Raw genomic sequence first — 12,677 nt, forward strand, 5'->3', positions numbered from 1 at the left:
GATTCCCCAAGCAGAAGAAGACAGCTACTGCAGCCACTAAAATACCACTGCGGCAAGTCTGAGCAGGCTGTCCCTTCCTCATCATGCCTCGGATGCGCCTGATATTCCACTTGGTGTGACGGGTGTCTCTGTACGCCTTCTTTTCCCTGCAGTATTATCAGTTTCTTGAAGGCAAAGCCAAATGTTTTGGGGTTGCCTCCTCCTCTCCAACAATTCTCCCTAATCCCTGCACTTCCAAATGTTTATATCATCACCACCATTTATCAGACATGCCTTTGGTGTTCACCTTAAACAGATTTTGCCTGTATTAAACTGATAGGAAAGGGGAGAAAGAAGTTTCTTTGCTCTAATTTGTACCGGGCCCCACATGCTGAGGAATGGCCTTCCTTTAATCCCTACAATATTCTTGTAGTGATGCTTTCCCCAACTATATCACATCTTTTTTTTTTTAATGTTTATTTATTTTTAGAGACAGAGAGCAGGAAGGAGCAGAGAGAGAGGGAGAGAGAGAATCCCAAGCAGGCTCCGCACGGTCAGCACAGGGCCTGACGCAGGGCTCGATCCCATGAACTGTGAGATCATGACCTGAGCTGAAATCAAGAGTTAGATGCTTAACCGACTGAGCCACCCAGGCGTCCCTCCCAACTATATCACATCTTGATTGCCCATGGGAGAGAGTTAAATAATGTTTAAAAACAGATGAGAAAACAGTTTGTTTCTGGTATGAATCTTTGACCTAAGAAATGGGATGCTTTGGTAGATAAATGGCCAGCCTCCCACCAAGAAAACCTTTGACAAATGACCTCCCTCCACTGGGCACTCTCCCCTACAGCAGTGCTTTATAGTGGACACTCTTCTTTGTAGAGACAGAAATTCTGCTCATAAGAAATTATTATATATTATTTGAGATTATTGCCTACTCAGCATTTCTACCAGAAAAGCACAGGGAAAAGTGTTCTTTGAGAAAGAAGCTCTCGAAGGAGGCATTTAAATTGGGTCAGCAAACTACCGCCCATGGAGCAAATCTTGCCTACCATGTGTTTTTATAAAGTTTTACTGGAACACAGCTACATCCATTTGTTTACAGATTTTCTTCGGCTGCTTTCACACTGCAACAGCAGAGCTGAATCGCTGCAAAAGAGACCGTCTGACCAACAGTGTCCGAACTATTACCCATCTGGCCTTTTATGGAAAAAAAAAATGTTCCAACCCCTGATCTAGACCATCTAAAATCTTACCAGGAAATTGTATCTGCACTCATTGAGGAACTTGACCCAAGTAACCTCCTAGGTTTCTTTCTATCGATATATCCAGAGGGGAACAATTTTCTGTGGAAAGGCAGAAGTCACCAGGAGTGGCTGAGACCCAGACACATACATGATCCAATGACACGGTGCTCACCTGCAGGACAGAAAAGTAGTTCAGGAGTGAAGCCTAAAAGCCTACGGGTGCCAAGAAGGTAACATAAATTGCAATAGGCCTGGTAGGGGCTGTGGTCAACTAGACAGCATGGACTCACCTTTGGGGCAGACCCAGCTGGGTTCCCTTGCAGGAATGTGGGCCCAGCGTTACCAGAGCATCTGAATTTTCAGGACCTCCTGGAAACTTGTTTTTGTGAAGCCTCCTAATACTTAAATGGTGACAGCTGATTAAAATTTAAAATACAATAGGAGAAAACAACTATAACACTGTATGTCAACTATACTGGAATTAAAAGCATAAAAATAGGAGGGCATCCACACAAAAACCTGCACATGAATATTCACAGGAGCCTAAATTTATAATTACCAAAATTTGGAAGCAACCCAAGATGTCCTTCGGTGGGTGAATGGATAAAGTGCAGAACGTCCATACCATGGAATATTTTTCAGCACTAAAAAGAAATCAGTGATCAAGCCATAAAAAAGACATGCAGGAAACTCAGATATATTTACTAAGTGAAAGAAGCCCATCTTAAAAGGTTACATATTATATGATTCCAATGATACGGCATTCTGGAACAGACAAAACTATGGAGACAGTAGAAAGATCAGTGGTTGCCAAGGACTTGGAGGGAGAGAGGGATGAATAGGCAGAGCACGAAAGGTTTTCAGGGCAGTGAATCCATCCGGATAAGATTGTAATGGTGGATAAGTGTCTATACATTTGTCAGAACCCATAGAATGTACAACACCAGAGCGAACCCTAATGTAAACTATGGAGTTTGGGTGATAATGATGTGCCAACATAGGATTGATGGTTGTAACAAATCTGCCACCCTAATTATGTTGCCTATGAATGGAAGAGGAGTGAGTGTCCAAGGAGAAACTGAAGGATCACTAGCAGAATGCATGCTGGGACTTAAGAACGACAGACTTTCACTACACCAAGTTACCCAAGTTAGCGACAGCTTTTTAAATTCCCCCTTCTCTGCCTCCATCCCGTGTCAAAGAAGACTCTAAAACACCAGGCAAGTCATGACAAAGATGCCCTCATTTATAGTGAAGTACAGACAACTGAGATTCTTCATAAATATTGAGGGCCGTTGATGGTGGACAGCACGGTGGTGATTTCCACAGGAACAGATCAAAATGAGAGCAAAGTGATTGAACTTGGGACAGTCATTTAATGCTTCACGTTTTAGGTTGGATGCAAGTGGAACATTAATATATAACAATTATTTGGGCTGAAATCAAGTCTAGCATCTTACATTAAGAAGATTAATTAGCTAATGTTTATAAAGTACTGTGCAGATATGCCCTTTTAAAATGCTAAGTATTCTAAAAACTACATTGTAGCATTTTACTAAATGTAAAAGATCTAACATTCATCATTTCTTTGGTACAGGTTGGCAAAGATTCTTTTGGCAATGATTATATAGAAAACTTAAAACAGAATGATATTTCTACAGGTAAAATTTCATCTTTTTTAAAGTTAGTTTTTATGACTTTCCTCTGGGATCTGGTTACAAGAAAAGTTGAATATAGAATAGAATTATTAGATCCTCCTCTGGTGGCCAGAGAATTTTTATGCACAGCTCTGTCTCATCTTGCTTAAATGTCGTTTGGTTAATTCTTTCATGTACATTCCTCCAGATGAGAATAAAATGATAGGAGATTACAAACCTTCATCTCATGGAAATGTTTCTAAAGCAGGTGACAAGAGAAAACAGGTGCTACGTTCACAAAAGATATTTTAAGAAAAGTCATTGAATGTCATGGCTGGAAATGATCTTAGAAACCACTGAAGCCGATACCATTGTTGCACAAAAGAGAAACGAAGGCCAGATCAGTTCTCAATTTGTCCAAGAGCACACAGCTAGTTGGAGCTAGAGCCAGAAGTAGAATGCAGGTCTTTGGGTCCATTTCAAGGCTTTTTGCCGCTGCCAGAAGCTGCCTGATCAACATTTCCATTTACGCTCCAGACCATAATGCTTCATGAGCCACAAAGTTTATGAAGAAACACAAACAAGTGCATTGCATAGGTTTGACTTTAATCTCTCATCTGAAGCCTATCATTTCTTTCACTGAAGAAAAAAAAAATGGCGGTCTAGAAAAATGCATGTGGATATGCTATGAGTAATTTGGGTGATTTGGCAGTGGAGGGGGGGGGGGTCTGCTGGGTTGTTACTAATGCAGAACGAAGGTGCAACAAAGTAAAGACTTCTGTCTTCCTTGTTGTATAGGTGATGGGTATAAATTAGAGGTAATTAGTTATTTCTTTTATCATCCCAGATGGCTAAAGGTTAAAAAGCTTTTCCAGCGATTAGTGGTGCATTGAAATCGCTAAAATAGATTGTCCGTGCCAGGCTGTATATACATGATTGTAATTTCTTTTTTCTTTTAGAATTTACATATCAGACTCAAGATGCTGCTACAGGAACTGCTTCTATAATTGTCAATAATGAAGGTACGTGTTTCGCATATGAGAGTGTCATTTCAGGAAGCAGTTCGTGTCCAGAACTAGAACAGAAGCATCAGTTTTTACTCTAATCCTATGGATTTCTTACTATGCCCACCAGTCTAAGGCCTAAAGTGTGGTCTTTCTAGTTTAAAAAATAAATGTTTCCCTTTATTTATACTTCCCAGGTTGATCATTTAAATATAAAATTGTCCATCCAATACATATGAAGTGTTACAGTTGCCTCAAAATAATATTTATATCCTATAATGTCCCATTACCCTTCACGTGAACTCAGAATTGGTATTTGTCTCTAAAAGCAGTTAAGTATTCATCCATCATTTCAGTTATACTAGGTAAATAAATGTAAATAGATAGGTGCACAAGGAAGTTGATGAATCATATTTATAGAATATTTACTGAGCAAATGGCAGCAACTAATTACTTCCAACTTATCATTAGCATTCAATTTTGTCTGCTCTTTAAACGGCAATCAAATCTTAAAAGTCTATATATACAACCATGTCTGTCTGTCACAGGGCCTTGCGACAGTTGAAACATTTGTCTTTAAAAACAGTAACTTCCCTTTACCCTCAAGTAAAGTTTTCATAATTTCTTCCCACTATTTTAAGTATAAAAAAACCTGCATAAGATTCTTGAATTCAGAATGACCCAGCATTCCAAGGGGCACCTAGGACAGAACCTAGTGCATTGTGGGCAGTGTGCACTGTGTGAACTTAGGATTTGTCAAAGTAACATCTTTTTTTTTGTTTAAAGTTTATTTACTTTGAGAGAAAGAAAGGTTGGGAGTGGGGATGGGTAGAGAGAGGGAGAGAGAGAATCCCAAGCAGGCTCCCTGCTGCTAGCCCAGAGCCCATTGTGGGGCTCAATCTCATGAACCGTGAGACGATGACCTGAGCCGAGATCAAGAGCCACTCAACCGACTGAGCCACCCAGGCCCATGCCCGGCCCCTGTCATAATTAGGTCGTTGATGTAGGATAGTTTCACACAATCATTTCTCACAGAAGATACAGAATATTCAGCTCTACTCCAGTGATCCCCAAGTTGCAATAACAATGAAAAAATGTATCCCACTTAAAGAAGATAATGTATCCCACTTAAAGAAGATAAAATTTGTCATTCTAACAATAGCCTGTGTTCATTACTTTAAGCTACGTCTGAAGTAATTATTGCCGCCTGTCTTAAACCTCTGTCTTAAACCTCTTTTTTGTGTTCTAGGGATGTCTTTGAGTTCCATTTCTAGCCTATCCATGGAACAAGTTCCTGCCTTTCCCATACAAAGATACAGTTTTATATGACGTATTGAGTGCCTGTTATGATAGAACTTGTCAGATTTGTGTATAGGATATGGTTATACCCTTGAGGATACAGATTGCCTTAGAGGAGCTACCACAAATACCCAGAGAGGGGACAGTCGGCTCCCATAAGCTAAGGAATGAATAGCAAGGTGAAGTCAGGAGTGCAGTCTTGACAAGTTGAGTTTGAGGCCGGAACGATCCAGCCAAATGGCAGTGTCTGTCAGACAGCTGTAGCCTAAGTCCTGCTGCTCATCAGCCAAGGCCAGGCCAGAAACATAGATTTGGGAGTCAGCAACCCAGAAGCAGCAGTTGGTGCTAGCAGAGAGAATGAGGTCACCGAAGGAGAAAAGGAAGGAGATATGTTGTCTCTCAGTGTGTGTGGGTACTTTGAATTTTTCCAGTCCCAAGATTGGGTTTATGCTGAACCATCCCCACTTTTTTAAGTCCTCCTTGCGGCCAACAGACACATCTGCGGTAAGATGATAGGCTAGCATGTGTTCTGTGTTCAGAGGTAATTTTAGGTCATGTCTATACAGGATCAGCACGAGCAGCCTGGAGTGCAAAGAAATGGCTGCTACAACTCACCTCTCTAGGTCCTTGCCGTCCAAAAGAAATATAATGCAAGCCACATACATAATTTTAAGTTTTCCATGAGGCACATTTTAAGAAAGAAAAAGAGGGGTGCCTGGGTGGCTCAGTCGGTTAAGCATCCAACTCTCGGTTTTGGCTCAGGTCATGGTCTCAGGGTTTCGTGAGTTCAAGCCCTGCATCAGGCTCCGTGCTGACAGCGCAGAGCCTGCCTGGGATTCTTTCTCGTGCTCTCTCTCTGCCCCTCCCCCACTCATGCTGTCTCTGTCTCTCTCAAAAAGTAAATAAATAAGCTTTAAAAAAAAATTAAAAGTAGGGGGCACCTGGGTGGCTCAGTCAGTTAAGTGTCCGACTTCGGCTCAGGTCACGATCTCACGGTTCGTGGATTCAAGCCCCATGTTGGGCTCTGCGCTGACAGCTCAGAGTCTGAGCCTGCTTCGGATTCTGTGTCTCTTTCTTTCTGCCCCTCCCCCACTCACACTCTGTCTCTCTCTCTCTCAAAAATAAACATTAGAAAAAAATTTTTTTACAAAATAAAAAGTAAAAAGAAACAGGTAAGATTAATCTTAATGTACTCGCTTAACCCAATATCTCTCAAATATTATCTTTTCAACATGGAATCAAAATGTTCTTAAAAAGTAATAAGAGATTTGACCTTCTCATCTTTGTACTCAGTCTTTAAAATCTGCTATTCATTGTACAATTGAAGCACATGTCAATTTAGACAAGACACATTTCAAGTGCTCAACAGCCACCTGTGGCTTACACTCATGGAAAGCACAGCTCTGGAGAGTTCAGTAACATAAATGCACCCCCAGTCCTTCCCCATTTAGGTGGGATTATAGACTGTGGGTCCAAGTGATGAGTATTCACGATCCTTTACCCCTGCTTCTGTTTGATCTGGTGCTGGATAGGCCAAATATCCTCTCTCTGCCTTAGCTGGTACAGCTTTCCATCTGTTAGCTATTATAAACTATGTGTTGACCTTCAGAATCACTTCTCGGAGATACCCTAGGTTATGTACATGAACTGACTGCATACTATTGAGCCTTAGTTTTTAGTGTTAGGCAAGTTTATTCCTATTTATACACATCATTACCACATCTGTCATCTAGGATTCAGAATCTTTACCATATACATCGTACCAGCCATTTTTAAGTATGTTATATATCACTTCCCAGCTAGTATTCTTTGTATATGAGAATATTAATGGGGAAATATTTTTTAGATTTTTCAAAATTATCAGAATAATATTGATCTTACAGAGCAGGAATAGTGTAAAAAAAGATACAGTAGGAATACAGAACTTCACCTAAATTGCCTAGAAATGTTAAAATTAATACTTACAACACATTTAACATAGTGACTTTGTAAGGGATTGTAACATTGCAGAATATCATTGCTTGGCTTTGCTTGGATTTTAATATAAATATGTAGGAATTCTTTATAGGCCAGAATATCATCATAATAGTGGCCGGAGCGAATTTACTTTTGAATACTGAAGACCTGAGGGAAGCAGCCAAGGCCATCAGCAGAGCCAAAGTAATGATCTGCCAGCTAGAAGTAACTCCAGAAACTTCTTTGGAAGCCCTGACCATGGCCCACAGCAATGGAGGTGATTTTACATATTTATTCTTCTTCCTAGAAAAGCGTTTATCCCTGTTTTAATGAAAGGTAACTTTTCAAGTTAAGCAATGCAGTACTTTTCCTGTAGTAAAATATCCTCTCTCCAGCCTGTAAGATTCACGGTCTTCTTCTAGTTCTTCATAAGGTTAGAAAAGCTTATAAATTGGGTACAAAATAACCTGAGTAGCATTTCTGATATCCAGCGATATAAATCTTCAATCTAGTTAGCAGAAATAATACAAGTAGCGACTAGTACCTCAGAAGCAGCCCATGGTCCCACAGTGGAATGATCGCTTTTCCGAGAAGCGAGGTCAAGCTGCGTGTCCTGTATGATGACTGCCCAGCTAGGTATATTTTGATAAACGTCTCTAGGAGCTGAAGATTCGTTCTTTCTCGTTTTTGTAAAACTCCACCCCTGTTCTATAAACAACAGAAGATTATTTGTATGTAATATTCTCTATGTTGTCAAGGTCTTTGAAGTCTTTGGTTTCATTTGACCTTAGCTTTTGGAAATTTTCAAACACACAAAGGTAGGGAGAACTGCATAATGAAACCCTTCACTTGGCTTCAGCAGTTATCAACACATGGCTAACGTTGATTCATCTGCCCTCATGCTCACTCCCCCCACTCCACCCCCAGCCAAGAACAAACTCTTTAAAAATCCAAATGGTTTCTTTCTGTTTGCTTCTGTTTCACCGTTGACTTGTAGGCAAAGCATCTTCTTATTTAGACTCCATTTCTGTTCCTTGTTAGCTTTGTGGTCTTTCCAGAACCATCTGATGTTTCTGAGCCTTGTCTGTCAAACGCATCTAGAAATACCCCCCGACAGAATTGTTCTAATAATGAAACAAAATAAAATAAAACATGATGCCAAGCCTGGTGTCATGAATCTCAGTAAATTCCAAATGTCTTCCCCTTTTCACTTTTCTCTTTAAAGTAAAATCAGGATTGGGGTGCTGAGCCTGGGTGGCTCAGTTGGTTAAGTGTCCGACTTCGGCTCAGGTTATGATCTCACAGTTCGTGAGTTCGAGCCCCACTGTCTGTGCTGACAGCTCAGAGCCTGGGGCCTGCTTCAGATTCTGTCTCCCTCTCTGCCCCTCCCCCCCTCTCGTGCTCACTTGCTCGCTCTCTCTCTCTCTCTCTCTCAAAAATGAATAAGTACTTTAAAAACTAAATAAATAAAATCAGGGTCATATCCAGGGCATCTGGGTGGCTTAGCTGATTAAGCATCCAACTTCAGGTTGTGTCATGATCTCACGATTCATGGGTTCAAGCCCCACATAGGGCTCCGTGCTGTCAGCACAGAGCCTGCTTCAAATCCTCTGTCTCCCTCTCTCTCAGCCCTTCCCCTGCTCACTCTTGCTCTCTCAAAAATAAAAATATTTAAAAAATTTTTTTTAATTGAAAGTAAAATTAGGGTCATATCCTGATCTCAGCGCCATTTGGTCAAAAATATATATAGCAAAATAAAAAGTAGCCACTCCAAGACAGTAGCTTCCTTTTGATATTGTGACCATAGTTCTGTGATTTACATTGACTTTTCCACATGAAACATTCTCATCAAGATACAAAACTAAAAAGAAAAGAAGAAAAAGAACAGTAAGTGTATGTGTGTGTGTGTTTGCATAAGTGATTTCTCCCCAAAGTCTACACCATTTTAAATAGCAGTAAATGGAAAATAAGTTACTTGAAATGATTTTGTGGAGAATTTTTAAATGTATGTCCTGATTTAACAAATTTTTCTCTTGGCAAAACAACATGCCGTGGCAAATTCTCACTGACATTTAATGTACTTTTAATGGACTCGAAGCTGTCAGAGAGAATTCCAAGCCAAAACCCATTTGGTTGCATTTTCTCAGGGGTGTCACAGAGAGAGTCTCGTGCCTGTGGTAAGCGTCGCCTGCACGCCACGCATCCGAATCGGGTGATGTGAACACAACGTGCCACCTCATTCGTGCTCCTGTCTTTCCTTATATAGGTCAAGGCATATCCTCATGCACCTTCTGTTCCTACCCTCCCTTGCTTCTCAGGGATCACGGTTTCCTCTGTCCTGCTCTGGTTCCCCGTTACCTACCCAGTGTGTGGAGCAGAGAAGGGTACCACGGTGGAGGATCTAGAGTTATCTAGAAGGGCAGGCAGCCTGACCTCAGGATGTCATTTGGATGGGGTCCAAAACTGCTTCCTCCATCACCTGCCTGGCAGCTGTGCCCGCTGAGGAGCTGGAGGACCTGGGGCATCAGGGACGGGCAGGGGTAGGTGATGGCAGGCCCAAGAGCACTGGCCAAGTCGGCATTTTTACTAAGAGCCAGCCTGCCTAAGGATCAATTCCACGTGGTCTTTCCCATATAGTGATTTTGGAAGGAGTAATGCCTTACCTTTATTATGTACTGTATAGTTTATAAAGCACTTTCAAATATATCTGACCCTCAGGAAAACCTGTGACAAAGATATGGCAGGCGTTGTTCTCCCAAATTGGCGGTGAGGGGACAGACTTGGGGAGGTTAAGTACTCAGTTCAACCAAGGTCAGCATAGAAACCCGGATTGCAGACGCCAGGACCCAAGTTCTGTGTCCTGGAGCACACTTAAATAAAGAAACTGCACATCCCGTTGATTTCAAGGAACTGAGCCTTTGTGAAGAAAAGTAAAATCCACGAACTGTAACATTGTTCATCCTGTAGCCTAAGCTCTCAGTGTGTTCACTGCTCCCGTCTCCCGGATCCTAGAGTGCTTTCTGCACTGCGTCCCTTGCGCGCTCCCACAAAACACAAACACACAAGCACACGTGCACACGTACTCCTCTATCCAGAACTCAGCTGGTCCTCGATTGGTAGTTACCAGCCAGAGCAGCTTAGCTACTATACCATGAGGGGTGTGTGTGTGTGTGTGTGTGTGTGAACTTAATGTCTTCCTTCTCACATAAAAGAGCGATACAATGAAAGGAGCACTGGTTTGGGAGTCATGAAGCTTGGCTCTGAATTCAGAATCCATCCCTTAGTAAATGGAGGACCGCATGCAAGTCTGTCAGCTCTTTGCTCTGGGCCTCACTTTCTCCTTCGGTGAAGCAAGAGAACTGGGCCTAGAGCTCTCACGGTTGTTTAATGTCAGGACGTGTGAGCGTCCTGATGGCAGAGCAGAGCGGGCAGTCTTAGAGATGCGGTGAGCACCTGGCGTCCTGTCCATCGCCCTGTGAGATCGCCTGTGTGGTCATCAGCAGTATTCCACCTGCAAGAAAGGTGGTAAAATCCCCCTCCCCCTCCTCTGTGGGTTTATCACAGCCACCTTATCTTTGCTTCTCACAAGTAAGGAGCTCTGAATTAAACACACTGTATAACTGGATTAGGGATAGTTGTTAAAATACAGAGGAAAAAGGCCCCCTTCCATCTTTGAATAGATTATCTCAGAAATCTCTTTGTGTCTTCACCAAGAAGAGAGCATTGGTCTTAAACAGCACCTGCAGCACCAGAAATGAGCCAGTGGCACCCTCCGGCCCCCTCCTCCGTGGGTCAGGACGCTGCGAGGCAGGCCCACAGCAGAGAGCTGGTGCTGCAGCTGCTCGGGATGAAATTAGGCATGCCGGGTCTGGTCTTTACATCCATTTCAAAGCAAATGGAACATTACAGGAACAATTATAAATAATTGAGATTGTAAGATCGCCAAGATTAAATTCTAGGTAGGACACAAAATATCTTTTAATGCCACTTTAGTCCTTTTCCATTTGGCAAAGCAAACTTCTTGGCCGGCCACCTTGACTTTCACAGCCACGAGCACAGAGCCCAACTTTTGAGCGTTTCTGCTGATCAACTCACAGTAAACAACCCCTAGAGGGAGGCCGCCAAGCCAGTGTTTGGTTACCCCAACCTTCTCCCGGTTTCTTTACTTAGGGTGACTTTCTTCCTATTTCTCCAGGCTAGTTGTTTTTTTCCAAAATTTTTTCATGTTTATTTTTGAGAGAGAAAGAGACAGAGTGCGAGCGGGGGAGGGGCAGAGAGGGAGACACAGAACCTGAAGCAGGCTCCAGGCTCTGAGCTGTCAGCATGGAGCCCGATATGGGGCACAAACCCACGAACTGTGAGCTCATGACCTGAGCCGAAGTCGGACGCCTACCCGACTAAGCCACCCAGGCGCCCCCAAGCTTGTTATTAGGACCTTCTTAACTGTCTGGCTCCTGCCCTCCATGGTGACACCATGAAGCGCTTCCCCCTCATTTTCCTGGCTTTGCACCTATGCGTCCCCCCTCACAGGGCTCACCCGTTCCTCACTGGCATCACTGTGCCAGCCACTGGCATGCTGTTAAGACAACCGGGAGCTTAGCCCGTCTATGTTGGGGGCTGTCAGTCACCCCTCCAGGTCCAAGTTACTCCATGGTACATCTTGTGTCCTCTGCTTTTGTGTGGTTCCGGGATGACATTATTTTTTCCCACCTAAACTATCACAAAGGTGCGTTCTTATTTGATTAACTACATCTACTGATTCTTCACAGTTTTTTCACCCTGGTAAAATATTTATGCTAATTCATGGTAGCACGAGCCAAAGAGAGTCCTTTGCTTTATGGTATTTTCATTTTTTCCCCTAAATTTAGTTACTAGTCAGACTCTAAGCCTACATATCCAGCCTGTTACCATCCGGCCTTGGTAAGAATGCTTTCCTTCAGCAAAATACAAGCAAATAAGATTGGATTGGTTTTTATACAATATTTATGGTCAGATTAAGTTGTAGAATGTCTCATTCCAGCAACTCTTTTTATTGCTTAAAACGCAATGTAATGGTTTCTTTAAAATTTGTTTTTTATGATGGAAAACTTCAAATCTATCTGGACATACAGAGAATAGTACAGTAAACCCATATTTACTGTCATTAAGCTTCAATAATTCTCAACACATGGCCAATCCTGTTGAATCTATACCCCAACTCACTACTCCCCCACCTCCCCCACCCCCCGCAACCTTGGAAGCAACAGCCAGACATTATATCATTTCATTTACAATGTACTTGGTTTTTGATGTAAGATATTATACATGTTTCAAGAATGATGTCTTTGCCTGGTGTATAGCAGGTAATCTGTGGTCTGATTGATGCCCATCAATCACCCTTTGGAACTAATCCCTTATTAGTTTAGTGAGTAACTTCTCAGACTTTGTTCTCTTCTGTGCAAGTGTATAAATGTAAATACGCATATAAGTATGCTTTGTTTGATTTAAAAAAGAGAGAGAGGGTCATACTATGGATTTTATTACAAAACTTCCTTTTTTTACTCACAAATTAT

At 42.1% G+C, this 12,677-nt stretch overlaps 1 protein-coding gene across 8 annotated transcripts in view; it reads left to right on the forward strand.

Moving 5' to 3' along the window:
* Positions 1 to 12,677, forward strand: part of RBKS (ribokinase) — a 125,344-nt gene that overhangs the window by 26,032 nt on the left and 86,635 nt on the right. For all 8 annotated transcript variants that reach the window (XR_007151142.1, XM_047854029.1, XM_047854025.1 and 5 more), the window contains 3 exons: positions 2,827 to 2,890; positions 3,826 to 3,888; positions 7,238 to 7,402. Coding sequence is in view for 7 of the 8 variants with exons in the window: in XM_047854029.1 (XP_047709985.1) it covers positions 2,827 to 2,890; positions 3,826 to 3,888; positions 7,238 to 7,402 (292 nt within the window). In the remaining variant the exon portion in view is untranslated. The remainder of the gene's footprint in view (positions 1 to 2,826; positions 2,891 to 3,825; positions 3,889 to 7,237; positions 7,403 to 12,677) is intronic.

The sequence above is a fragment of the Prionailurus viverrinus genome, chromosome A3 (assembly GCF_022837055.1).
Source record: "Prionailurus viverrinus isolate Anna chromosome A3, UM_Priviv_1.0, whole genome shotgun sequence".
NCBI classification, from domain to species: Eukaryota; Metazoa; Chordata; class Mammalia; order Carnivora; family Felidae; genus Prionailurus; species Prionailurus viverrinus.